We start from the raw sequence: 25,140 nt of genomic DNA on the forward strand, positions 1-25,140 counted from the left end.
ATCAACGCCGGAAGTACAAGTCACGAAATCCAAGAAACCACGCACTCCCCAGTCAATTTAAGGCAGGTGACAAATATGAAAGCAACATCAAACATTATTTCTATCATAATAATGTACAATAATTTAAAAAATAATACATTTGCATATATATAAAAAGATATATATTATTATTAGTGGGTAACTATTTTCTTTTAGTAGACAATTTAATTAAATAGCATGACATTAGCAAGTGCCTGTACTAAGTAGCGATCTAAACTGCATTGATCATGCGCCTTACGAATGCCGGTCTTGCGCATGCATGGAAAGTACGACATATAGTTATTCAGGACTCAATAGGCCAATTTAGTTCAGGAAATAATTCCCATTCATTTCATTTTGGCAAACATATTTCTAGTTTGACCGTACCTTCTATCCGTAAATTTGCAGTCATGTCAAGATTTGGCAGGGGAAGACCTTTTGATGGTGGAAGTGGAGGAATGAGACGCGGCGGAGGGTAATTATATAAGTTTTTTTGTCTGCGCCAAGGCCCAACGTTGCTCGAGATGGCTAACTTAGTGAAAACCTCAGTTAGGCTAGGCCTAGCTATAATTATAACACAATGACATTGGGTTGCATTGTGAGTTTCAAAAGGAGGTTTTACCGATAACGGTTAAAAATCTTATATATCAGTAATGTTACTTGAGAAAAAGAGTTTCCGTCCCAGAGACGCAAGTCCCCCAACAAGTTTGAGTTCCCTAAAAAATGTTTGCGTATCAAACAAACACCAATTGCATTTAGTATATGATTACAAAATAAATTGTAAAGATGCGATTGTATCACCCCTCTTTTCGCCCACCCTGCCCAATCTGTTCAACCGATTTTCACCACCAGCCCCTCTTTCAACCACCGTTGTGCATCCCTAGACATCAAATCCGTCGTAGCTCCACGCTTTGACCTTGAATCGATTTCACCAATAACCAAACATCCAAGTACTTACAGTGTGCATATCTCTCGCTAAATTCCACAGTTCACTTGCGTCCTGTATGTACATAGGCATGTTCAAACTTCGGAGTTCCAACTACTGTACATATGCCCAAAACCTCACCCAACATTTTCCGTTGGCACTTTGTGGTGTTTGCAAACACCTCCACAAAAATTACAGTGGGCCTATGTAAATAACCTTTTCTACACAATGTCGATTGAAAAAATTCTCCAATGGCTACTTTTGATGATGCATGAAGTACACTAATTTACACATGACGTTACACTAAAAAGAAAATAAATGACCGAATCACATGGTCAAAGGAACCACAAAAAGAAGTATACAACAAAAAAACTACTGTGGGATGAATGCACATTTTACATTAGCAACTCTCAATGCAGAGAGAACAAACATATCATATCCTTTTCAGTATCAGAGAATTACCTTTCCTCAAAATTCGTACTCTCAACTTGTAACATTTTCTGATCAAAACAATGATTCAAATATTTTAGGTGATAGTCTCAAAAACATTTTGAGTGCATCTTCTTACCATGAGCGCTTTTTGTTGAAACATACCTGCTGTATGGAACAACAAGGCCTAACCGTATTATATTTAAGTGCACACAAATTATAGCCTATACCACAAACTTTGTATCTCTACACAGGGGAAAGTAACGTTGCAAGTAATTGTTGTTAAACAACATACTTTGTACTCATTGAGCACTACAGTGCAAGAATGTTTCCAGACAATGGTTAGGGACTAGTAGTCAATCAATTCACAGGAATTTTGGAAAATCTATTTTTAGCATGAAAATCTCTGTAATGGAGTGTTTTTAACCCTGTACCTTGCGATTGATTGTTATGATATATTTATTTCAAACAAAGTCAATGATCTGTAGGATTGGAAGAAATTTTTGTTCTTTTCCGAAGAAGTTGTGTGTTTTTTTTGGAAATATAGAATGAAAGATGTTCATTCAGAATGTGTTTTGTTATGTTTTCCAGAGACCTAGTTGTGTGTACTTGGGGTTTGTCTCTTTAGAACAATATATAAAAGTTTGAGCGGCGATTTGATAATTATAAACAGTGTTTCTGACCGTAGCCTTATATGCCAAAAGTAGATAAATTTTCTGTGAATTATGGTACTGATAGTTCAAGACCATATCACCTTGCCTTTCTATAGCAGCTATGGAGGCGGCATGAGCAGAGGTTCAAGCTTTTCAGGTCGATTCGGCGGTAGAGATATGGGTCCCCCACAAAGGAAATACGATGGCTTGGATCAACCAGGACAACGGTTAAAGAAACCAAAGTGGGAAACAACAGAGTTGAAGGCTTTGGAAAAGAATTTCTATCGGGAACACCCAAGTGTTGCCAGTAGAAGCTGGGTAAGGCATTTATGTCTATTCTGGTTTGGGTACCTATCAAACTCATCCCATTTGAAGAGTTGTCATATCTTAAAATGTTTTTTAATCTTACTTTGGTTAAATCCACCTATCAAGTATGGCATCATCATGAATGACTGACAGCCACTTGGTGAACTTGGCTAATTTATAACATTAGGTCCAATATTTATTTAGAAATGTCAAATTGTCTAATAAATTCACTGTATCCGATCTAGTTATGATTTTAATACGCAAGACAGACCAAGTTGACCTGGAACTTGTGTCGCTGTACACAAAAGTAAACGTTCACTGTTAGTTTGTTCCCCTACAATCTGATTGTCAATGTATTAAGACAGTGCTCACTTATTAAAAGATCTTTCCATTTTCCATAGGAAGAGATTCAATCATTCTACAGACAGAAAGAAATTACGGTCGATGGTGGAAGCATAAAACCTATATTCACATTTCAAGAGGGAAATTTTCCAGGTAAGTTATTCATGTTGCATATGCAGGTAGATTTCAAGGTTGTCAAAAAGGAGCCACTTGTGAACATGTGATCACTTTAACAATGTGTTGGTTCATTGTTATAATTCACACAACCTTGCATCAAACCCCAATGTCTTATCTAAATATGCTTCAGAATTTGCCATTTGATGTCTATTCTTTGAGTTCTTTGCTTTTGGTCGGGGTAATTCATTGCACCACTAGGTTGGGCAAGAAGTTGGGATGACCGTAGTGTTGACTGTGATAGTATGGAAATGTTCTACTTACTGTCAACAACTTTTTTTTAAATATATTGGTTCAATGATATATGTTTTTTCTTTCATTGGTCATTGTTTTTCTCTTCAGATTATGTCCAAAGAGAGATCAGTCAATCAGGTTTCCAGGAGCCAACAGCGATTCAATCTCAAGGATGGCCCATAGCTCTCAGTGGTAAAGATTTAGTTGGTATAGCACAGACTGGCTCTGGAAAAACCTTAGCTGTAAGTGTTGGATCATGATATTCATTTTCAGTTTGATGCTGAACAGGCCAAGCAATAGGAACTTGGCCTATTGCCTACAGTACTGACATAGTAACTGTTACCTGAAAGTATAAGGGTTGGTTGCAGCAAAGAAAAGGGAACCTCTAATTAAAGCAGAAGTTGTTAATGTCGTGACTGATTACCAGCTAATTTCATCTTTTATCATATAAAAATAATGACTCTGTGGCATTCATATAGAATATTGCACTAGTTATGTAAGAGTGTTAGACAGCAAGGAACTGTCTGGGTACGTAATGAAACCCAACCCAGCTGCAGATCAGTTGTGTAAGGTATTATACTAACCTCGTCGAGTCAAAGAGATGTATTGACGACAAGCCGTAGATGTTTTAGGGAGCTGATTGATATCACAATAATGACTGAGGTGTTGACTTTTCCAACCATCAATTTTGTTTCTCTTCCAAACAGTTCATTTTGCCGGCAATTGTACACATCAACCACCAGCCCCCTCTTGACAGAGGTGATGGACCAATTGTAAGTTGAATTCCTAGTCTTTCTTTACTGTGTGTTTACAGTGATAGATGCAGAAGGGAAGCATGGCAGCATCAAAAAATGATTCAAGTTCCAAAATGTTATATCTCGTCAACATTCCAAGCTATCAACAAGGAAGTTTGACGGACATGCTTCTTTATACTTTGTTCCCTGCATAATATATATAAATATATATATATATATATATATATAAATATATATATATATATATACATATATATATACATATACATATATATATCAAAGTTTTAACTTTGTGATACCTAGCCAAGGTGTAGGCAATGTCCTTACAAACGAGTCGTCAGTCAGTCTTCCATTGTTTCTTTCAACAGTGTTTAGTCCTGGCTCCTACCAGAGAGCTGGCACAACAGGTGCAAGAAGTCTCCTACCAATTTGGTCGCTCTTCTAGGATCAGGAGCACATGTGTCTATGGTGGGGCACCAAAGGGACCTCAACTGAGAGATCTTGAGAGGGGTATGTGTTGCCTACCTTAGAACATCTGTCATGAAACAGATTTAGCCTCTTAAAACATCCTGAGAGATCACAGTCATCAGCTGTTAACTTTGAACACATATGTTTTAGATCAAAGTCAGTATAACCCCATTTTGGGCAAATTGCTTCACAAATGCAAAGATGTGCATAGCATTTTTGGTACATAACATGCGCTGGTATTTTTTAATAATCTGAGACAAAGATCAAGGCCTTCACTACAGCTATGCAGAATTTCAACAATAAACTATTCCTTGTCTTCTTGTTTTCATTGGTTTTGTTTGTTCCGTATATTATCAGGTGTTGAGATTGTCATCGCAACCCCTGGACGTCTTTTAGACTTTCTGGAAATGGGAAAGACCAACCTTCAACGCTGTTCGTACTGCGTCCTGGATGAAGCTGACCGTATGCTGGACATGGGCTTTGAGCCTCAGATTAGGAAGATCATGGAACAAGTCAGGGTGAGGAACTTGATATTGTGCTCTTACTTTCTTGGTTAATTTAAATACTCTTTTAATGATTCTGTATCATTTGCACATGGATTTTGAGAATACTTTGTACATGTACAGAGAAACCAAAAAGCATTTAGTGAAACAAGGCAAACCTGGATGTGGTCTTTTCCAAAATATTTCAAAGGTAATGGAAGAGCAATAATTAAAAATATTTGGCTAACTTTAAGGGTAACAAGAAGTAGGTGGTACAACCTATGTGGATCTGTACATGTTTCCTTCACAGCTAATTTGCCATTAATAACTATGTTGGTAAAGTAATGTGGAAATTTGTTCATTTTCATCATTGCAAACACAGAATCTTATCTGAGATGGTGAACGCTGTGTTTTTCTTCACTTCACTTGCTGTTATAGTCATTACACATGTACATGCCTTCTGTTGAAGTCTTATAACCTGGCAAATCTCTTGATATGTAGCAATATATCTATATATGCATCTCTGACCATTTCATTGGCTTTAAGGTCGATTACACTTTGTTATCCCGGTACTTTCATTACATAGCCCGATCGGCAAACTCTCATGTGGAGTGCGACATGGCCTAAAGATGTCAGGAGTCTTGCCAGTGACTTTGTCAAGTCCCCCATCATGGTGAATGTGGGGTCGTTGTCTCTATCAGCCAATCATAACATCCTGCAGATCGTTGATGTGTGTGACGAATTAGCTAAGGACGAAAAGTAAGGCCACTTCTACCTCATGTTATTTCTGGTTATGAGGGGGGGGGGGGTTGGAGGGGCATGTTGTGGCTCAGATAAAGTATCCTGAACTGTTAGTAAGTCACGGTAACCTAAAGTATTGGTTAAACATGATAATTAGCCAAAATAGGCTTCTAATTTTCTTCTTCAAGCTTGATAATATTCTGGTCATTCATCTTTATTAACCAAGATATATGTCAATGCGATTAACTTGCCCCTTGCAATAATTACACACAGTATTCCTATATTTAGGAATTCCTTTCCTTTGTGTGCTGCGACCAAAGGGTCTGGCTATGTGGATTGCTATCACTGAAATGTTGGAAATGTTTTTTATTTAAATTAACTGTGTCATGTATGCCATGATAGTGACATATCCCTCGCTGAAACGTGCCACATGGCATCATTCCCAACAGCTGGTAAGAGTAACTCCGTTGGAGGCCTTACCAAACACAGTCAAATAATGCATTGCGGCAATTTTCCAGAATATAAGGCTAAGTTATACTTTTGTTCCTCCAGGCTAGTGAAGTTACTAGAAGAGATTATGCAGGAGAAAGAGAACAAAAGTTTAATCTTCACAGAGACCAAGAAGAAGTCGGACGAACTAGTGAAATGGCTGCGCAGGGATGGGTAAGTAGTACCGCTAGGCGAGGTGCTCCTTCACCGTTTAGACAGATTGTGACAATTGACCTCCCTCAGTGTTGTATTTGGCTGGTAGGGTTCTACAGTTCACAGCTAGGTTTGGGTCTCCTTAACTGGAGCTCTCCGGTAAAAACAACTCTCATACTTTGGAAAGAAAGTGATCCATTTTTGTGAATATTAAAATAACCAAATGAAAAACCCTCCTTTGTTCAAATGTTTCTTGGGGAGGAATAACATTTTAACAATTTTTAACAATTTTACATTTGGATGGCAAATGTATGTTCACAAAAGATAAAACGGTTGACTGTGTAATTAAGTGTAGTTTTTATTATTATGTAATAGTCAATTTTGTTTATTTTCTTCAGCTGGCCTGCTATGTGTATTCATGGTGACAAGGCACAAAGAGAACGTGATTGGGTCTTAAGTGGTAAGTTATTTGTCAGTTTTGTTCATGAGAAGATACACATGCAAGCAACGTTAAACAAATGTCATAAAATAAACTGAAACTCAGAAGGAAATACTTTAATGACCAGACACATGTGCATGTTTCTACTGAGTGCTGTTTAAAATGTTTATTCTCTCTCAATGTAATATTTTCATTCTTGCAGAATTCAAACATGGTCGCTCTCCAATTTTGGTGGCAACAGATGTCGCTTCTCGTGGACTAGGTTTGTCAAATCAAATCTCTGATTAACATATTTTGCAATGATAGCTTGTGAAAAGTGCTCTGATGAATAAATGTCACTTTAGTAAGGGTCATTTTCCAAATATCTTCAAGGTTTGTGTACAATTCCAATTAGTCAAGGCAGCTGATAGCTATTGCCATGTGATGTGTCCTACCAAGGAACAAAATTAATAGTTGTGGCATTAAAAGGAAAGCAAGCCCTAGTTCATGTTGGTTATGCATTCGTAAGATATTATATTGTTCATCACTGCCAGCTGTGTTCTTTCTTTACTACTGTTGAAATTATTTTACAGTCATACAGTCTTCTTTATTCAAGATAAAGGCTCTGCTACTCCATGGAATGGCCCACATTCTGCAGTTATAGATATCTTTGTATGTATTATGCCATGAGATTGCGTTTCTCCCAGAATGATTGCAGGAGATGGACAATGTCTGTATAACTCAATTCGTTTTTAACAGAAGATAAAACAGAAATCACTGAAAGTGAAGATGTTTGTTAGCTCATCATATCTCGCATATATCTCGCATCACCAATCATTCGCCATGGTTAAGTGTTTATTATGTGGACATGCTTCATCACCAGCAAGTTTGCAAGCTAATGGAAAAAATCCGTTTAAAAAGTGTCGTTATTTGATGTCAAATGTTAACGTGTATTCTCTTCCAGTTCTTTGAAACTGCAATTGAAACTTTATTGTATAAGTGGCGACAAAATGCTTTCAGTTTTGAACACACAGCATTGTGAATTGTGCCCTAAATTTCAATTATACAGAGGTTAAGTCTTTTTTCCCCCCTTTTTTTTTTGTCTTTGGTTTTGGCAAATATTACCAGGCAGCTAGATGATGCTTAATGTCATTTCATTGTTGGACCTTGAATTCAGGTCATTGAGGAGTTAACATTTCCTTTATACAGGAGAGTTTTTGCATTATTATTGTACTCGCTGTTACAGTTATTCCTTGCAATATTTACGATCCCTGTTATAAGTTATTTACCAGAAGATCCCTTTCAGTTCTCTTTCCATAGGATTTATTGGGATGTGCAGCCCCTTGGCATGACATGTTGTGGAGGAGAGAGACAGCCGACCAAGCTGCTACACAAAAATCAAATATACATAAGTTTTTGAGTCGGAGGATGATGGCCGACAGAAATCCCTAAATCTGGAAGACTTATGCCTTGGGGGAAGATTTGCTTCAACTCTCAGGTTTAGTCAGGTCTTTACGCTACCAGCCCTTTGAACTGAATTCAGGTTTTCTTTGACAGGCATGGATTGTGTGGGCTGATAGAACTCTCTGCTTTTGAGTAGTAAGACAGCTGTTTAGTGCCCTAGCATACTTGGAAGTCTAAAGCTGGTGCAATTTAGCTTGAAAGCTTAGCTGAACACAAAAGTGCTTAAGAAAACCATCACATTAGGTTCAAGATGTATCTACTCATTTTAAACACATTTCCACACTTTTGAGCATTCATGTTGTAAGTCCTTTAGTTCAAGACTAAAGAAAAACAAGGTTTAAACTTTTGAAAACAAAAGAACAAATAGAAAAACAAAACGGAACAGACTAACACAGTGCATACATTGAATTAACGAACACAATCTATCTCTATGGACACACATTGTGATGAAGTACAAACCTGAGTATAAATTTGATTGCAATATTGTACAAGTACATAGTGACCTCTACTAACAAGATTAGCCAATCCACCAGCCTTGTGGTCACATGTCTGCAAAGTTTGCAAGACTTTCTTAGCAAACGAATGGGGTTCTACCTTTTGTAGTTGGATAAGGTGCAAAGCAGAGATAAAAGCATCACACACCTGCCTGTTGAACAATGACACATTCAGTGTCCCTGTTAATGTGCCATCACCTCCCACCTATCTTGAAGCTGTGCACTAGAACTTTTTCATCATCCAGATCAGTCAATACTACCCTCTGTTAGGGGTGACATTTGCCCAGATAAAAAAATTAAAAAATGACTTCGGTTTCCAGTGCACAGCAATGTATCTCCCACTCATAGCGGTTTTCCGTGTGTCTGTTGCTATGGAGATGTCATGTGTCATGTCGAGGAGAAGCTGCCCGTCACCCTGGTTGTCAATCTTGGGAAAGGAGTCGGTTTTGTTTCGGAATGCCCACGGAACTTTTTGAAACAAAACTGAACATATTTTGGCCAGAGACATTTAGTGCTTGATATTAGTAGTGTCGGGTTGTTGTGAGTACTTCCTCCTCAAGTCTGGGGGGATTGATTGATTATTCAGGGGGCTGTTATGTTCCCCGACTTCCCCTACCAAGCTCTCTTTCAAAGAGACCTCTGACTCAAGATGAAGCAGACTAATTGTTCTTCTCTCAGGTAAGTCGGTCTCTTTGGAGGTAAAACCCCATGCATGTCTTTGGCCAAGACACCCTTTCCTCAGTAACATAAACGAGACACAATATTTAATGGTAATATTGATTATCAAATTCACTTAACGTCCATAGTCATTAGCCAGAAACTTCAAAAGTAAGGACTGAAGAATAGTGACTGAATAGTAACAATTGAAGCTATGTTATTGTGAATATGAAAGTTTTCAAATGCTGAAATCATTTCCAATGCTCTTTATTACTAACTTTATTACTGAGCAAACATACAATAACATGACTTTCGTTTCTTTGGATTGGGTAATAGATTCATGTTTGAACGTAAACTGCCGAATGTAAACCAAATGACTTAGCTCGATATGTCATTGTCTGTAAAACTCCTCCCCTACTCTCCCAAACTATATCACTCCTTCATAGTAGGAGAAAAAACTGTACGACATTGCTCCCTAGACAGTGAAACAGCCAAGAACTTTAAAGGGAATTTTCTTCCTAAGTCTGTTGTATAATATAGTACTGCAAATACTACTGCAAGTAAAATTTTATAGTACTGATATTCATTTTACTCTAATGTTTCTTTTGCATTGTGGGTTGGTTGTTAGTACCAGACTAGACAATGATTCAAATTATTTAAAGACATGGTACATGCTGTTTTTATTCTGTTTATCTCGGGGTGTGAGAGGGGGGGGGGGTGTCCTTCAATATACAGAAGCTTCATACCTATTCATCTTTAAATATTTACTATAGATTGTAATACCTGCCCTTTATTCCTAACCCATCAGATGTCAATGACATTAAATTTGTCATCAACTACGATTATCCAAATTCCTCCGAGGACTACGTCCATCGAATCGGTCGTACAGCCAGAAGTGAGAACACTGGCACAGCTTACACATTCTTCACCCCCGGGAACATTCGACAGGCTCCCGATCTGATAGACGTTTTACGAGAGGCCAACCAAAATATACCTCCGCAATTGATGTCGTTAGCACAGGGTGCCCGTGGAATGGGGAAAGGTACGATATATTTCCAACCTGTTACTTAACTTTAACCTTTCTTAAAATTGAATGTTGTCTATACAATTAAGAAAAAAACAGTGTTTGAAGTACTTATATATGATTATGAGCAACTTGTCTCTGTCATGATAACAGTTAGTAATTTATCCAGTATCGCATTGCAAATGCTATGCTAAATGGTGAAAGTGTTATACAAGCACAAAGATGTACCCCACTTTTCTTTTACACATCCTTTTTAACGTTTTATAATAGGCAAAATTCACTAAACACTAAAATTTATTCCCTGTGGTAACCTTTTAAGTTTTTTTCAGGTCTTTGCTATCTCAGTTCAAATGTTTGGAATTTTCAAACTGCTTATCGCCTTAATCCCTTCTCTCATGTGGCTGTGTTCTTCCATCATGCCTGGTACTTTGTGATCTCAAATGCAATGTAATGAAAACAAAGATACCTGAACGAATCCTCTACTCTTTTTTTTCCAGGGAGGAATCGCTACAGGTCAAACTATGGTGGTGGCAGCAGCTACGGTCGAGGAGGCAGAGGTGGCGGTCGGGGCGGCAGCAGCTTTGGCCGCTCGTCCTACGGCAGTTCAGACAGCAGAGGTGGAAGCTTCGGCCGTGGAGGAGGGAGAGGAGGGAGCTCGAGCAGTTACGGTAGCTCTGGCAGCAGTTACAACGGCTCCAGCAGCGGGTACGGGAGCAGCTCAGGAAGCCGTGGAGGAGGAGGATACGGAGGCAGTTCAGGCGGCTCACAGGGAGGATACGGAAATGGCTCAAGTGGAGGTGGGTTTGACAGGAATGATGAGAAAAGTGGTTATAGATCAACCCGTGAGGGGCCCAGGAGTCCCAGAGAGGACTCCAGCCGATCGTATGGTAGAGGGGAAGGGTCCGATAGTCGGGATGAAGGGAAGGGGAGGGTCAAAAAGACAGATATTCCATCCCTGATGAGCATTGGGCTGAAATCTAGAGACGGGGAGGAACATGCAGGTAAGAGGGAGGAGGAAGGTAGTTCCAGCTCTAGGTTCGGTCCAAGGGGTGACAGTTCACAGGAGATGGAACCCAGAAGAGATGGGATTAATGAAAGGTGGAGCAGGGAAGAACCCAAACCACCTCGTGATACCCAAAGAGTCAGGGATGAGGCTATTCCTCCCCTGATGATGGGAGGTCAGGTTAGTAACCAACAAGGGGGTATCAACCAACCTCATTCAACAGGTGAGGTTAGAGCAGGCAGCTTCCACCCTAGGGGTATACAACCTCCAAAGGAGATTGGAAGTGTTATTGTTCCTGCAGGAGTATCTCATAGTGATTCCCCTGTAACTGCAGGAAATCACACTCATGCTAGAGGTTATCATGACAATTCGCAACAACCTCAGGCACCACCCGCTCACCATAACAACCGCCCACCTGCCCCTTCTCATGCCTTGCCCTTTAACCGACCCACTACCAACATGAATCAACCAGCCCCCATGAGGATTCCAAAACCCCATGCCAACCCCATACAAACAACCCCGGTGCCTGCCCCTGTTACGACAGCAGCACCTGCCACCCCAGTTCAAGGTGACATGGCAAATTTTGATCCTGTTCAGGCTACCCAAGTTGCTATGCAACAATTACAAATGACCTTTGACCCTGCATTATTTACTCAATATCAGACATACTATCAGCAGTATTATCTTCAGTACTACCAACAGTTGAAAAGTCAGTGGAAGGGACAAACCTCTTAGATTTGTTTTTCCATCTACATACTGATATCACAATGTATCTCTCCTACAGAGTAAATTTGGAAAATTGATGATTTAAATGACCTGGGAAAGTCTCAAGCATGTTACTGTTTGATGTTGTTAATTTGGTGACTTCCAAATTGTGGAATGCACCAGTTGAAGGTATTAAACAGTCTCATTTTAATTTCCTTTTGTTTTGTTTCAGTGATTTTAACATACCATTACCTACTCAGTTGGTGCATTTTTGGTACCACAATATATAAAGATTCAAATTAAATAAAAAGACAAATATTGAATCTAATTTGACTGGGATCTATAACATTCCATAGATATCATTGTTGTCTTCCAGAAAGTAGATAACATTAATGCACATAAATCATCTGTTCATGGTGTTTCCTGTTTATTGGTACTCTACCGTGTGGATAAGTGATATCGTCTAGGTAGGAGATATTATCTCTATATCATGACTGAATATAAAGCTTCTGGCATTGTGCTCACATGAGGTGCCTAGAATTTGTGTCCAGATGTGTTTTCCATGTAGGCATTCAGGACAATTGCACAAATTTGGTGTAACTATATCCAAGTACGAGAGCTATATTTTTCCTCTCTTTGGTGGTTTTCTTTATAAAATATATCATTTGTCAACAATGCCAGGTTTCTTTTGCGTGTTTTATGCAATTTTCGAAATTTCATTTTAAGATCGAGCAATTGTCCGCAGTGGCGCTTGGCATAGTTTTGTAAATATTTCTGTGTTACTATTGACAAGAGCAGGGGCTTAAGATTTGTCACTAAAGTTTGATAAGGCTTTATGGCAATTTTTTTTTTTTTTTTGGCTGCAGACTCATTATGAAACTTGAAGCCATCAAGGGTAGTACAGAGTACAAGGTGTTATTAGTTATTTCAAGTACTGCATATAATTACAGACTATTAAAGGCAACTTTAGCAAAGTAGGAACAACCTACTTGTGTTAATATGTATATAATGAACTCTACTTGGTATCCTTGTTTTTCATTTGATTATTACTCTTCATTCTCGTTAACCTTTGTACATAGTTAAAACTTTTACATTAGTTCATTAGTTGCATACTTGCCAAGCTGTTTTATATTCCTATGTAAGAGGGACAGTTGTGTCTTCGCCAATATTTAGATTCTTCTTATTTGATAAGCTGTTTGGGGACAAAAAAATCTAAGGTAAAAGAAACAGAAATATTGTGCTTTTATTGTGGCAATCTGATTTGCCTATGTTATAATATAAAATTTGGAAAATTAAAGATTTAAAGCATATTAAACTAGGAAGAAATGTTTTTGATCAACTTTTGAGGGAGCTCATTGAGAAACAGAATGGGGAGGGGAATGTGTTATCTGAAGAGATAACTGTGTTGATGTTGTATGCAAGGGGATCTAGTTATCAAAAACTCTTACTCTTACCTTTAGCGATTAACCTTCAATAAGCCTAAATTCATTTTAATCTGAGACAGATGTTTAGTTTAAATATGCATGGATTGTTTTACATGTACTTGTTTTCTCCCGTTCATACACTTCAGTTGAACTATTTGCAGTTCTCTTCTTTCCTCCAGCTGTGTAGTAGCACGGTATCGAATTCTTAATGCACGATCTCTTATATACCTCAGGTAGAGAGAGTTACATGATACCATTTGATGTTGACACTGATTTCACCACAATTAACCATTTTTTTGCATTACTTGCTAAAGGTGCAAGCTAATTGGTGAATATTGAATAACTGTGTCACCAGACTGTTTCATTTTGATTTTCTCTCCATTAAGGTCATAATCTTGTCAGGAATTACCTCTCAGTTTACTGACATGATGGTATCAATTTATGTCAACACTAGCATATTTTTTTTCCTCTCCAAATACTATTATGTCAGCAGATCCGGCAAGGAGTTCTTTTGTTTTCCTCCTTTTCACAGCAATCATTGTTTCATTTAGTTTTAGTCCAAACAGTTGAGATGGAGTTGTACCAACAAGATGGTGCATCTATTTTGTACATTTGACAAGAGGTCAAAGTAACTCTATTAAGCGGTTTTCCAACAAGTCTATTTCTCTGTTGGTGAACGTAACATCAATATTTAATACTTGCCCAAATTTCTCTGCTGTTCACTTTCCAGTTCCATGTACCCCCTCATATCATTTATTTCCCTTACACCACACCCCTTTGCCTTCCATCCATGCTTCATGGGTGCCACCACCCCATGCTGCAGTGGTTCTCACTGCATGGAATGGGAAATTTTGACTGTCTCAAAAACAACCATCCAAATGAATTTTCCTTCCCTGCATCCTTGAATGTTTTGACCAAGTCACACCAGAGGCTGTGAATACTAATGCCATTCACTTCACAGTCTTTACAATTGTTCACCGATTTATCTTTCTCTCCAAATTCTTGGTCTTAATGTTTGCAGGGTATGGAAAGCCGAGCAGTCAATATGGGGGCCAACAAAATGGCAGTCAGTATGGTGGAAGGCAGTCTAGTAGCTACCCTCAAAATGGAGCCAGATGGTAGAGAACGGAGAGAAACTTGTAAAAGAAAAGATCAAATTCCGATTCCTTGGTTTACTTGGTATTGTAAGTTCAGTGTCATATAGGACTGGTGAAGTCACACTCATTCACCGGACTGATGAGAAAATGACCTCTTCACGTAGAAACAGCATTTCCATTCTTGTCTCTCCTTGGAGATAAAAAAAATGTATAAAAAATGTATTTTGAAGTGTTAAACAATATGCACACTATTGTCATGGGAAAATAGATGAACCTTTGCATTTAAGAAAGATTTACAAGGGGAAATGCTTTCAGAATAGGATTACGTAGAACATTTTTTAGGTCATCTTTCTTACGAAAAGTTTTGTCTTTTATTACCTCAGCGGCTTTTGGCTAACATGTTAATAAAGTATGTGATAAAAGCCTGTTCCGCAAGTTTGCTTAGTGATGTAATAAGTCATCTTTGTTCCAATTTTCAATCTCGGACATTGACCAAACACATTGAATTAATAGCGAAACAAACCAACACTTCAGCTGTAGTTTACTAGTACCATAGTGTAGTCTCTGTAACCACAAGTGTTTAAAACAATTAATACAGAGTGTGCCTGGAACAGTGGGAAATACACTATGGAAATGAGAATGATAGAATGACTCATTTTATTGCCAAAGAAAAATCATGGGAATTTATGGCATTTAGTCCTGCTTAATAATAATTAATTCATAATGCACTGAAACAAATACACCTATGTTCTGTTATGTAAGTATTCATCAGTTCGCACTTCCTTCATGTAAATTTGCAATCCAAAGGGAAACAAAAATTGTTCTGCACTTTTAATACTGGTGTCCTCCCTCACTGAAATTCATCCACAGGTGTCTGAATAACATCTTAAAAATGGAAGACATTTGTCGGTCTGCATATCATTAACCATGTGACCTCTTCACTACCCCTCCCCCCCCCCCCCCAGCTTGTTGTTAGGTCTAAATAGTCCGCAACTTCCTGCTTTGTTCACCGCTTTGCTCCCGATTGAGAAGATGTGACGCTTTGCCTCTTTCTTATTCAAGTTGATATCAGAAGGATTCACGTCTTCTTGTTTTGAGCGTTATTTCACAAATCTTTTTCATTCAGGAAGGATGGGAAGGAGGCCTGAAAAACACAGATCAGTGGTAGATGCATCATAACTTTTAGTGTCTTTGTAAACTGTTTCTGATTCTATAAGTGTATATAACCGACAGATAAGTAGTGTCTCTGAATTGGGAGTCAAAGCTTTCAAGATTGGTGGGGGGGGGGGGGGGAGGATTGGTGCATATCTTGAGAGGAACACAAGTTTTGGAAGAGAGGTGTAAATGCAAGCTTGAAAGTTGTTGAAGGAAAGTGCCCATCATTATGATATAATCCAGTTATTGTATGTGTGCTGAGGGTGGGAGGGGTTGACATTGCATAAATGGTATTGCACTAGGAAGGGGTAGGAAACCATTTGAAAGATGTGTAGTTTGTATAGTGATTTTTGCTATTTTTGTAAAAAGTATGGTCTTCAAACCTTTTTTTTTTCCTTTTCCTTTTTGGGCTTTTTATGTTGTGTAATTTTAAGCAGTACCTTACAGTTGTTTATGGCACAGGTCACTTGCAAGCTTTGCTTGAAATATTAGAATCTTGCATCTGGCCTTCACAAGCAATCAATACAAATAAGCAAACTTGCTTTGGAATCTTATCATAGGGGGTAAGTAGTCTAAACCAATTTTGTTCCCCAATTTTAGCTCCTTTGTTTAATCCCTGTCATTTTCATTATTATTATCTTAACTTTTGTTCATTTCAAGTAATAAATGTAGAAAACTACAGATATTTGGTTTGTGAACTTTATTTTTCATTCCTTTTCTGTTTATGGATAACAATACAGCCATTGTCCTCTGGCAATTCTGACCAGCCTCCAAACCCCTCTTTGCCCCTCCCACTATTAAGATATGACATATATGACATCATGGTAAACTACCACCATCCTACTCTATAACCACTTTATACCCCTCCTTTACAGCCATCGAATTACACCCAACCCACACTCCCCTACGACAGGCGCGTAGCCAGGGGGGGGGGAAGGGGGTGACCGCCCCCTTGAGCATAGTTTTTTGTATGTTATTATGATAGCGCTACGCTTAGATAGTTTGCAATGCAGAATCTATGGCCCTGATAGTTTGCCTACAAGTTCGCCCCTCTCTTGGCAAATGCGTGCCTGCCCAAGGAATCCAGAAAGGAAAGCTGTCAATTGTTATAAGGGGTGGGGGGGGGGAGAGTATAATGTAGTCTGTGCACCATTGTGAAAACGCTACATTTAATGGTGCAGTCACTTTTAACCCGCCCCCCCCCCCCTCCAGCTGATACATTATTAGCATGTATGAAATATCTACCTATGAACCTCACTTGTACGCTTATGAAAAATGTTCGGCGATGCCTTCTCGCTGTGACGTCACAGTAATTATTGACAAAGGCTTTATTGTTAAAATAACATTACAAATTTCCAGGCTTCTTACTAAATCTACCGAGTGTACTCCAGGGAACATTGCAAGTGATCAAACCGACACACCTTGGGGAAATTTTCATCCATATGAATGTAAATAATCATGTGTGTGTTTCCAACCAGCAGTGATCCAGTCTAAGGCGTCGCGAGATCATTCAACTGGATCTTTTCTTAGTTTCATGTGCCTCACTGATAATCCTTGAACACAAACCCAATTTGATAATACACATGAAAGAGCCCTAAAAGGCTGATATCAGTGGCGTAGGAAGGTACTTTTGAGTGGGGGGGGGGGCTGAAGATCGATGGCCGGCCTGGGAGAGGGGTCAAAGGGGAGGGGGACAGCCCCTCCCCTTTGGAATTTTTTGCATTTCCAGGTGGCCTCAGATGCAATTTGGTGCAATATAGCACACTTCAACACCCACTCCGTTTTGTAAACTTAATTTTGTATTTTCACCTGGCCTTAGATGCAATTTGGTGCTCCAAATGAGATTTTTTTCTCATTTGGAAATGAAAAAGGGGTTTTCTGACTTGCGAAGCGGGGGGGGGGGGGCGGAATGATACTTCGGCCCCTCCACATTTTTCACTGGGGGGCTGGCGCCCCCAGCCCCCCGTTCCTACGCCCTTGGCTGATATAGTTGTAAATAGCCTGTTATATAGATACATCAAAATAAAACTCCTCTTGGAATGGTTCCGAAATCACGCCCCCATCTGGCTTCCCACGCTCTCCCCCCATCCGTTTCCAAACGATACGGCTGCACTGCAGTGATTGAATGGAATTTGACGCGACAGAACTTTAGGTGGTTCGCTCTTTTCATATCTATTTTCCAAACGAATGGTATCACATTAGTTATACAGATTCGTTCTTTACTTGAAATTTGTTGTCATGATCAATTCCCGAGGAGACTATGTCGCAAATACATTTCTCAAAATGACATTGCAAAATATGAAGATGAGACTAAGAAACTCTCCTACATGATTTCATATTTAATTAATAACACTCAATGATTTTATTCGTCACAAACAATTTTTTTAAATCCTGTTATACATAATCTTAAGCCCCCCAAAAAAACGAAAAAAGTTCGACCTGATCTTCCTTACGTGAAATAGACCTTGATTAAATCCAAGCTATAAGAATGCGATCTCATTATGAAAAGTTCCATTCTTATCGTTAACATAAGTGGAAATAAACTGAATTGAACACTTGTGTACTTTGGATGAATTCGTAGTGTATGCCTATATCAAATATAAAATGTCTTCGCCAGTACATACAACAATTGCCAATACCTTCCAATCCATGTAGCATTTCCTTAATAACAAATAGAACACAGCCAAACGGCCCTTTCATTGTTTGTGGGCACACCTAGAGTTTAACCTAACAAGGCTTGTACTTGCGGGTAGCCGCTGCTCACACAGTGAAGGAAAGTTTTAGAATGTCCATACGCAAGCGCATAACCGACCAACCATGGCTTGGAGTACATCAACAGTTACATACAGACGTAAACAGAACACATCTTATCGGGCATATGTTTGCTATCTTCGTTGTGGTGAAGTTAGCTAGCCTATCGTGATACTCAAACATTCACTATAAATATCAGCTGATTAGCCACGGATTCCTTGTTGACAAAATATATCTACTGATAAAACTGATAAAAATGATGGTATATCTGGATACGACTTGATAGGAGAGTTAAGTGTGGTTATGCTATTCAAAGAATAAACACATTTAGCGCAATCGACGACCGAGGTACACACCTGTGCTTGATTATTATTAGCTAGGAACAGACCGGGTGACTTATTTTTTTAGAGTCCAATTCATAAAGTTAGGTTTTGTAATGATGTTTACATGTCATTACCTACAGTGAGGCCTAGTCACAGAAGGTTGCATTCGTCCGTCGAGTAATACCGATTCAGCAGAATTTGATCAACTGGCTGCTACAATTCTAGTCAAACAGAAAAACTTTGAACGTAAGTATAAACTCATTTCTTTCCTAGGTCAAGCTAGGTTTGCATATGGTGTAACTTTCGTTGTAGCCTAATCACATGTCAGCTGTAGCCCTAACTTTAGGCTTACCTTAGTCTAGTTAAACCCAACTTTGCCCTTATTGAGGTCTATGGCTCCTAAACGACAGACTGAGAGAAGTGCGGACCTAACGTTCCAAGACAAAACCAAAGCGAGGTCGTACATCAATTGAGTACATCGAAAGCCTCGACCTAATCACAAATGAAATCCATTAAAACTAGCAATTGAATTGAGCTTGAATTATGGTATCTGGTTATAATATTTCACCATTTTGATACTATAGCCTAGGCCTAAGGGAACCCTTTAAAAAAAACATGAGTAAAGCAGCAGAAGATAAGCTCAATCACCACCCAATACAGAAATATTTCTGAATGACAATGGGTGTGCTTTTCATGTTAGCCTGAGAGTTGGAAACAAGCTGGCTTTAGTTTAAGCACTGTAAAATGCTTCTCACCCCCCTCACCCCCATTTTATTTGCTCTTTTATTTTATGCAACATATATGGCCACAAATGATCAATTTTAATCTCCCAATTCATTGATAATACAGTTTGAAATATAGAGTTTATGGTTAGCATTGATAATTTGATAATAGAATTCAGAGGACTCAAGAGAAATGTTCACATGTGAATAACTTTCTCTGAGCGGCTAAGCCCTAAGTTGCACTATCACCTCCTCCTTTGTGTTCGACATTATACTGCACTCTTTTCATTTCATATATAGCCTCTGTTCACCTCCCTCCCCACTCATCTCTCTCTACATGACTGCAAGAAACAAATTTGTTTGACTTTATCAATTTATAAAATGCAGTTTCTCTATAGAGGGGATTTGTTTTCCTCGTCAGATGGTATCAGATAAATGAAATGAAAGTCAATCAAACACAGCAAAGGAGAACGTTCAAAACTCTCCGCAAATGAGGAGCATTTTAATTAGCAGGAGAACTCGAGTTCAGGGAATAATTTATTATTCTAAGTTTGTTCAGCAGTTTGAAGTCTGTGAATATTGTCTTTTATAAAATGCTAGATGGTTCAATCATGTGTAAAGAAAGAAAAAGAAAAAAAAGCTATACATCTCTTAACTTGTATATCAATTTGACTATTTGGGCATAGCATTTTGCCATGAAATACTGGATAAATTCTTCATTTGTGGTAACTCAATAGTTTTTATTCTGTGATCAAAGTTGATTTCCCCTTAACCAGCTTGAGTATTATGGTAGAAGAATATTATTTACATAAAACTCAACAGACACTTTGAATATTATTTACATAGAACTCAACAGACACTTTGATTTCTATGAGGATTTTACTGATTTGCCTAAGGTGCAGAAATGTTTCATCTGATGCATGCAAATTGAGTCAGCATTTAATTCACCAAAACAAATGTTTCCACCTTTTCTATATACCCAAGAATTCAATGAAAGGACAAAATTAGTCAGTTGCATTAAATATACCCAGGTCACTCAATGCATTTAATGAGACTGTTTTCTACTGTCTTTTTAAGTTTTTTTTTTTTTTTTTAGTCGTACCAAACAGTTGTGCAATATTTATATTGTATACATTTCTAATCTTTATGGCCAGTCATGAAGATAACCATCTTAACTTATATAACTAATACTATTGTTGTAGGATACTTTGACATGACTCTGTCAACCCAGTACAACATAAATTGGTAATATAAACCTATATAAAACAAATATATGTGTAAGACAGTTTGATTGTGTTATCATTTATCCTGAGTGACTGACCTTTGACTATCCTATGCAAACCATTGGTCATTTACATCACCCAGGTTGGATTTGTTTACATCCAAAACAAAATAAGCCCTTAATTACCCATGGTGCATGGACTTGACGTAAACTGTTGTAGAAAGTTAATGACTACCCATTTTTTTAAATAATTTTACGACTTTATAATTTTTTTCTACTATTAACATAAAGATGGGTAGACTGATAGATTCTGCTCAAATTAAATGAGGAATCCATCTGCTCTTATTAACATTTTTACAGTAAAGTTCAGCATTCTTGTTGTAGTAACTGTTAGAGTAATACCATGCAGGCCTAGGGTTGGCCCAAAGAAATTGTCCTAGCTTAATAGGAGACTTCCTCTCATGAATTATGTGAGTAGCCAAGTCACGTTGAGTGTCCCAACAAGATTTTATGACAGTATGACTGTGGACAGTACAGTGTGAGTCAGGATCAGAAGCCACGCCTAGGTTTCAGCATTCAATTGGTCTTGTTGATACATTAGCAGCTGGGCTCAGTATCAGACCATGCGCTTGGGATCACTGGAGAGTAAGTTCAGGTTTCTCTACTAGAAAACCAGAAGCTGCTACTGATGCCTACTACTATTGTGTAAAATAACGCATGCAACGAAAAACATTGGAACAAGCTTTACACCGTGCTTGTGGTCCAGTGTAAACAGGGCCTCGGTGGCATTACTGTCTCTCGGATATCCTCAAAGCCATTTAGATCTAGGTCATTGTGCAAAAGAAAACCTTTAGTACTTTCAGACTATGTATAACCCTTCAAAGATACCAGCTTTGGCCCTCTAGGATTTGGTGGACTGTGTAGACCAATACTGTGATGACCTTAAGAATTGAAATGTTTATGTGGAAAGCTCACCCAGGTGCTCTTTTTCATTCAAAATGTTCTTCCCAATTTATAACAGCCACAAGAAAATATCCTTGCACGCTGGCTACATATTCGAAAGTTGAAAAAAATTGGAAACAAAAAAGGGAAAAGAAAATACACACACATTCAAAATATGTTGAAGCAGTGTACATTAAAATGACAACCCTTTTTGCAGCCTGCAGCCTCTGCAGTGACGTTGCCATGACGTTAATCATTTGACTGTTACTTACTGTCACAAGTGTTATACAGAGTGACACTTAACCTTTGACTTACAAACACAGTGAGTGTTAAGTAATCATTTTCAGACACAGGCTGCTGTGGCTTATGAAATCAAGTTATTCAATTTAGTATTAAAATAATAAAATCACCTGTGCAAGTTTGATACTGTGGTAAATGCAGGACTAGCAAATCATTTTGTATTGTTATGTTGTTATTCTCATATATGATTTATTCTCATATAAATTAAATTTAAGTTTGATATTCATGACAAAGACAACATGAAAGTTTTAGAATCAACTTAATTATGACTAATATTTGTTAAAAGCAAACGTCAGTCAGTATTCTTTTAAAACATGAAAGATCAGCTATCAATCTGTTTGTTTGAAAGATAGTAACAATTAAATACTTTCCATGACATGTTTTTTTTTTTAATGATAAAGTTAAGATTTCTTAGTAATTAAATGTCATCATACTACAGTCCAATTTAAGAGGATTACTGTACCTTTCAGGCTTACATACTCGACAATCTAATTGTATTGGCCACGTTGCTGCAGCCCCCCCCCCCCCAACCCAGTATCTCATTCATGCATAAACATGAGCAAATGATTAGTTATAACCATTGAAAATTGAACATATTAAATATCCTTACTACAGTGTACATGTAAAATTTAGAATTAACATTTTGTTTCTTACCTTACCATCCACCTTTTTTTGTGACGATCGTTGCCTTTCTGGAGTTTTATATATATTTAATATCTGTCTATATTAATATCTGTATATATATTTGCATGGTGTTCATTTGGAATGAGTGTTTTGGGTTCACATTAATTGTTTTAATATGATGTTGATTGAGCAATTGGTGCAGTCTTACATTTTGGTACTATCAAAAGAGTTGCTTCTTTTTTTGCTGAAAACTATACAGTTCCTTTAAAACATATACTGTAACTGTATATTGGTAAAATTGCACCAATTTCTAGTTCAGAAGAAAATCTACTACGGCAGAAAAGAGATGAATGTGAAAGATTATGCAATTTAATGTATGTCGTCCAGATTAATGTATGTCGTCCAGTTACAGAGTTGTTGACAATTAACAATTCATAATCATGGACGTTAAATATGAATGTGAGAGACTGACTTCGGTCAGCTTGCGGCTTTGATAAGCCAATTAGGCTTCTTCGCGAGTTCCTGCTTGCAGGAGGATCTAATATACATACATACATACATACATACAATGCTTTCTTGTACATTCCCATTAACTGAATGTACCAGCCCATTAACAGAATGTACCAGCCCATTAACTGAATGAACCAGCCCATTAACTGAATGTACCAGGGTGGCTTTCTTGCACATTCCCCATTAGCGAAATGTACCAACCCATTAACAGAATGAACCAGCTCATTAACTAAATGAACCAGCCCATTAACTGAATGAACCAGCCCATTAACTGAATGAACCAGCCCATTAACAGAATGTACCAGCCCATTAACTGAATGAACCAGCCCATTAACTGATTGTACAAGCCCATTAACTGAATGAACCAGTCCATTAAATGAATGTACCAGCTCATTAACAATGTACCAGGAGTGCATGCGAATCCACTGTTGAATAAAGCTTTCTTGCACATGCCCCATTAACTGATTAATGTACCAGCGGTGCATGCAAACCCACTTTTGAATAATTTTGATGCAATGCGATTTCCCAAAGATCTCCACTTGCTGTTGGTCTGAACGGCATCCATGATGGACTCAAATTATTACACACCACAATTTTTACACTATGCAGTGACTTGGATTACTGTATGTGTTTGTGTGTGGGTTGGGGTGGGGAGGGGTGGGTATTACAGATGCATATTGAGTTATATTTCTGCCAAATATAATTTCTTTAAATGTACCGTATGTGTACTGACACAAAACTGCTACATTATGCTAAAACTAGCCATGCACAAGCAGAAATTGGGTCCCAACGAAAAAATGCTTTGAACGTTGTGTTTTACTGTTTTCCCTACCTTTCAGAATCCAAGTCTTACAACATCATCTCATACCTTCCAGCAAACAGTGATGGCTAAATTTAGTGACACATAACAAACTCAAAATTGTGAAATGACTAGATATTATCAGGGGAGTGTGTTGGACTAATAGTCATCAGTTTGGTAAACAGTATCTTGTACTTAACTGTGATAAGAATGAAGATTAGGGCATCTATATCAATCACTAATATACTCAATAATTGACAGACACATATGTAATTGAGATAAAAAATATTTGGTATAGGATAGAACAAGTTTGACTGATAGTTTAATCTTAAAGGGGATAAAACTCCAACAACATCCAGCATGCATCGTTCTAGGTGATAGAGATCACAGTGATGAACAACTTTCCCCAAAAAGCTAAGAAAAAATCTCTGTTTCTATCAATTTGGGAGATATCACAGGTTTGAAGTTCCTTTACATACAAGGCTGAGGCCTCGAGCAATTCTAAATCTGACATCGAACCACATGTGTTTTTAATTTTTTTTCAATATAATTTTTGTGTGTGCATATTACGATGTTTGTTTTCTGTATGAAGGAGATTGGTTTTGCAAATACTGAATGTAAAATATTGAAGTTCTATGTCAACGCTGAATACATTGTAACCTGATCCATGGAAATATGAAAAGAAAAACAGCGTGAGATAAAACGTGTCAGATTCTGAGCTTATCAAATTGGTGATCTCCATTATTTTAGATCAATAGTTGTTAAATTTCCATAAATTTCAATGCCAGAAATTTTCAAATTGCATTTAAAGAGTATAGCTTTAAGGTACAGTATCAGGAGCATGCAAAGATTAGTTAGTTAAAGATAGGTCTGTGGACTTTAGAATATGTCATTCACAATAATGTCTGTCATTGCAAGTATAGACAATTATTAACCTTGGTGTATGTAAGGCCATCACTGTTTAAGATCATGGTATGGTAAACAAAGTAACAGTTAAGTTTGATAAATATAGAACTAAATATGTCAGCCAATCTAATCAAGATGCATCCCCCCCCCTTCCAATGATTTTATCTTTTGCTATTTTACACTATCGATGTCATTAGTATACTGATAAATTGTTTTAATCGTATCTTACGATAGATTCTGCTAGTTGATCATTACGTTCTGCAGCACACAAGTGTGTTAATGAGTTGTTATTAAGAAAGACAAGAAAACAAAGGATTTAAACACTTAATTAGCCACATGATACCAAAGTATATGGGATGTAGGTATGGTATATGGAAGCATTTATGAGGCTGATGCAGTTATTGTTGTTATAAATTATATATATATTTATT

General features: G+C 37.8%; 2 protein-coding genes across 4 annotated transcripts in view; both read left to right on the forward strand.

Moving 5' to 3' along the window:
• Positions 1-306: 306 nt before the first annotated feature.
• Positions 307-16,291, forward strand: LOC139960385 (probable ATP-dependent RNA helicase DDX5). Of its 2 annotated transcripts, none has more exons than XM_071958718.1 (14): positions 307-493; positions 2,142-2,343; positions 2,733-2,826; positions 3,190-3,323; positions 3,789-3,854; positions 4,205-4,346; positions 4,662-4,822; positions 5,373-5,545; positions 6,080-6,190; positions 6,568-6,629; positions 6,811-6,870; positions 10,011-10,244; positions 10,724-11,023; positions 14,380-16,291. In XM_071958718.1, the coding sequence occupies exons 1-14, from the start codon at positions 429-431 to the stop codon at positions 14,478-14,480; spliced, it is 1,905 nt and encodes a 634-aa protein (XP_071814819.1). In that variant the 5' UTR covers positions 307-428; the 3' UTR covers positions 14,481-16,291. The 2 variants fall into 2 exon arrangements, with proteins under 2 accessions (XP_071814819.1, XP_071814820.1); XM_071958719.1 differs by having other exon boundaries at positions 2,145-2,343.
• Positions 16,292-18,490: 2,199 nt separating this feature from the next.
• Positions 18,491-25,140, forward strand: part of LOC139960181 (sodium-independent sulfate anion transporter-like) — a 38,091-nt gene continuing 31,441 nt past the window's right edge. The window contains exon 1 of one of the 2 annotated variants that reach the window (XM_071958350.1): positions 18,491-18,930. The gene's annotated coding sequence lies outside the window, so the exon portion shown is untranslated. The remainder of the gene's footprint in view (positions 18,931-25,140) is intronic. The other variant, XM_071958347.1, reaches the window with a different exon arrangement.

The sequence above is a fragment of the Apostichopus japonicus genome, chromosome 19, assembly GCF_037975245.1.
Source record: "Apostichopus japonicus isolate 1M-3 chromosome 19, ASM3797524v1, whole genome shotgun sequence".
Taxonomy (NCBI): Eukaryota; Metazoa; Echinodermata; class Holothuroidea; order Aspidochirotida; family Stichopodidae; genus Apostichopus; species Apostichopus japonicus.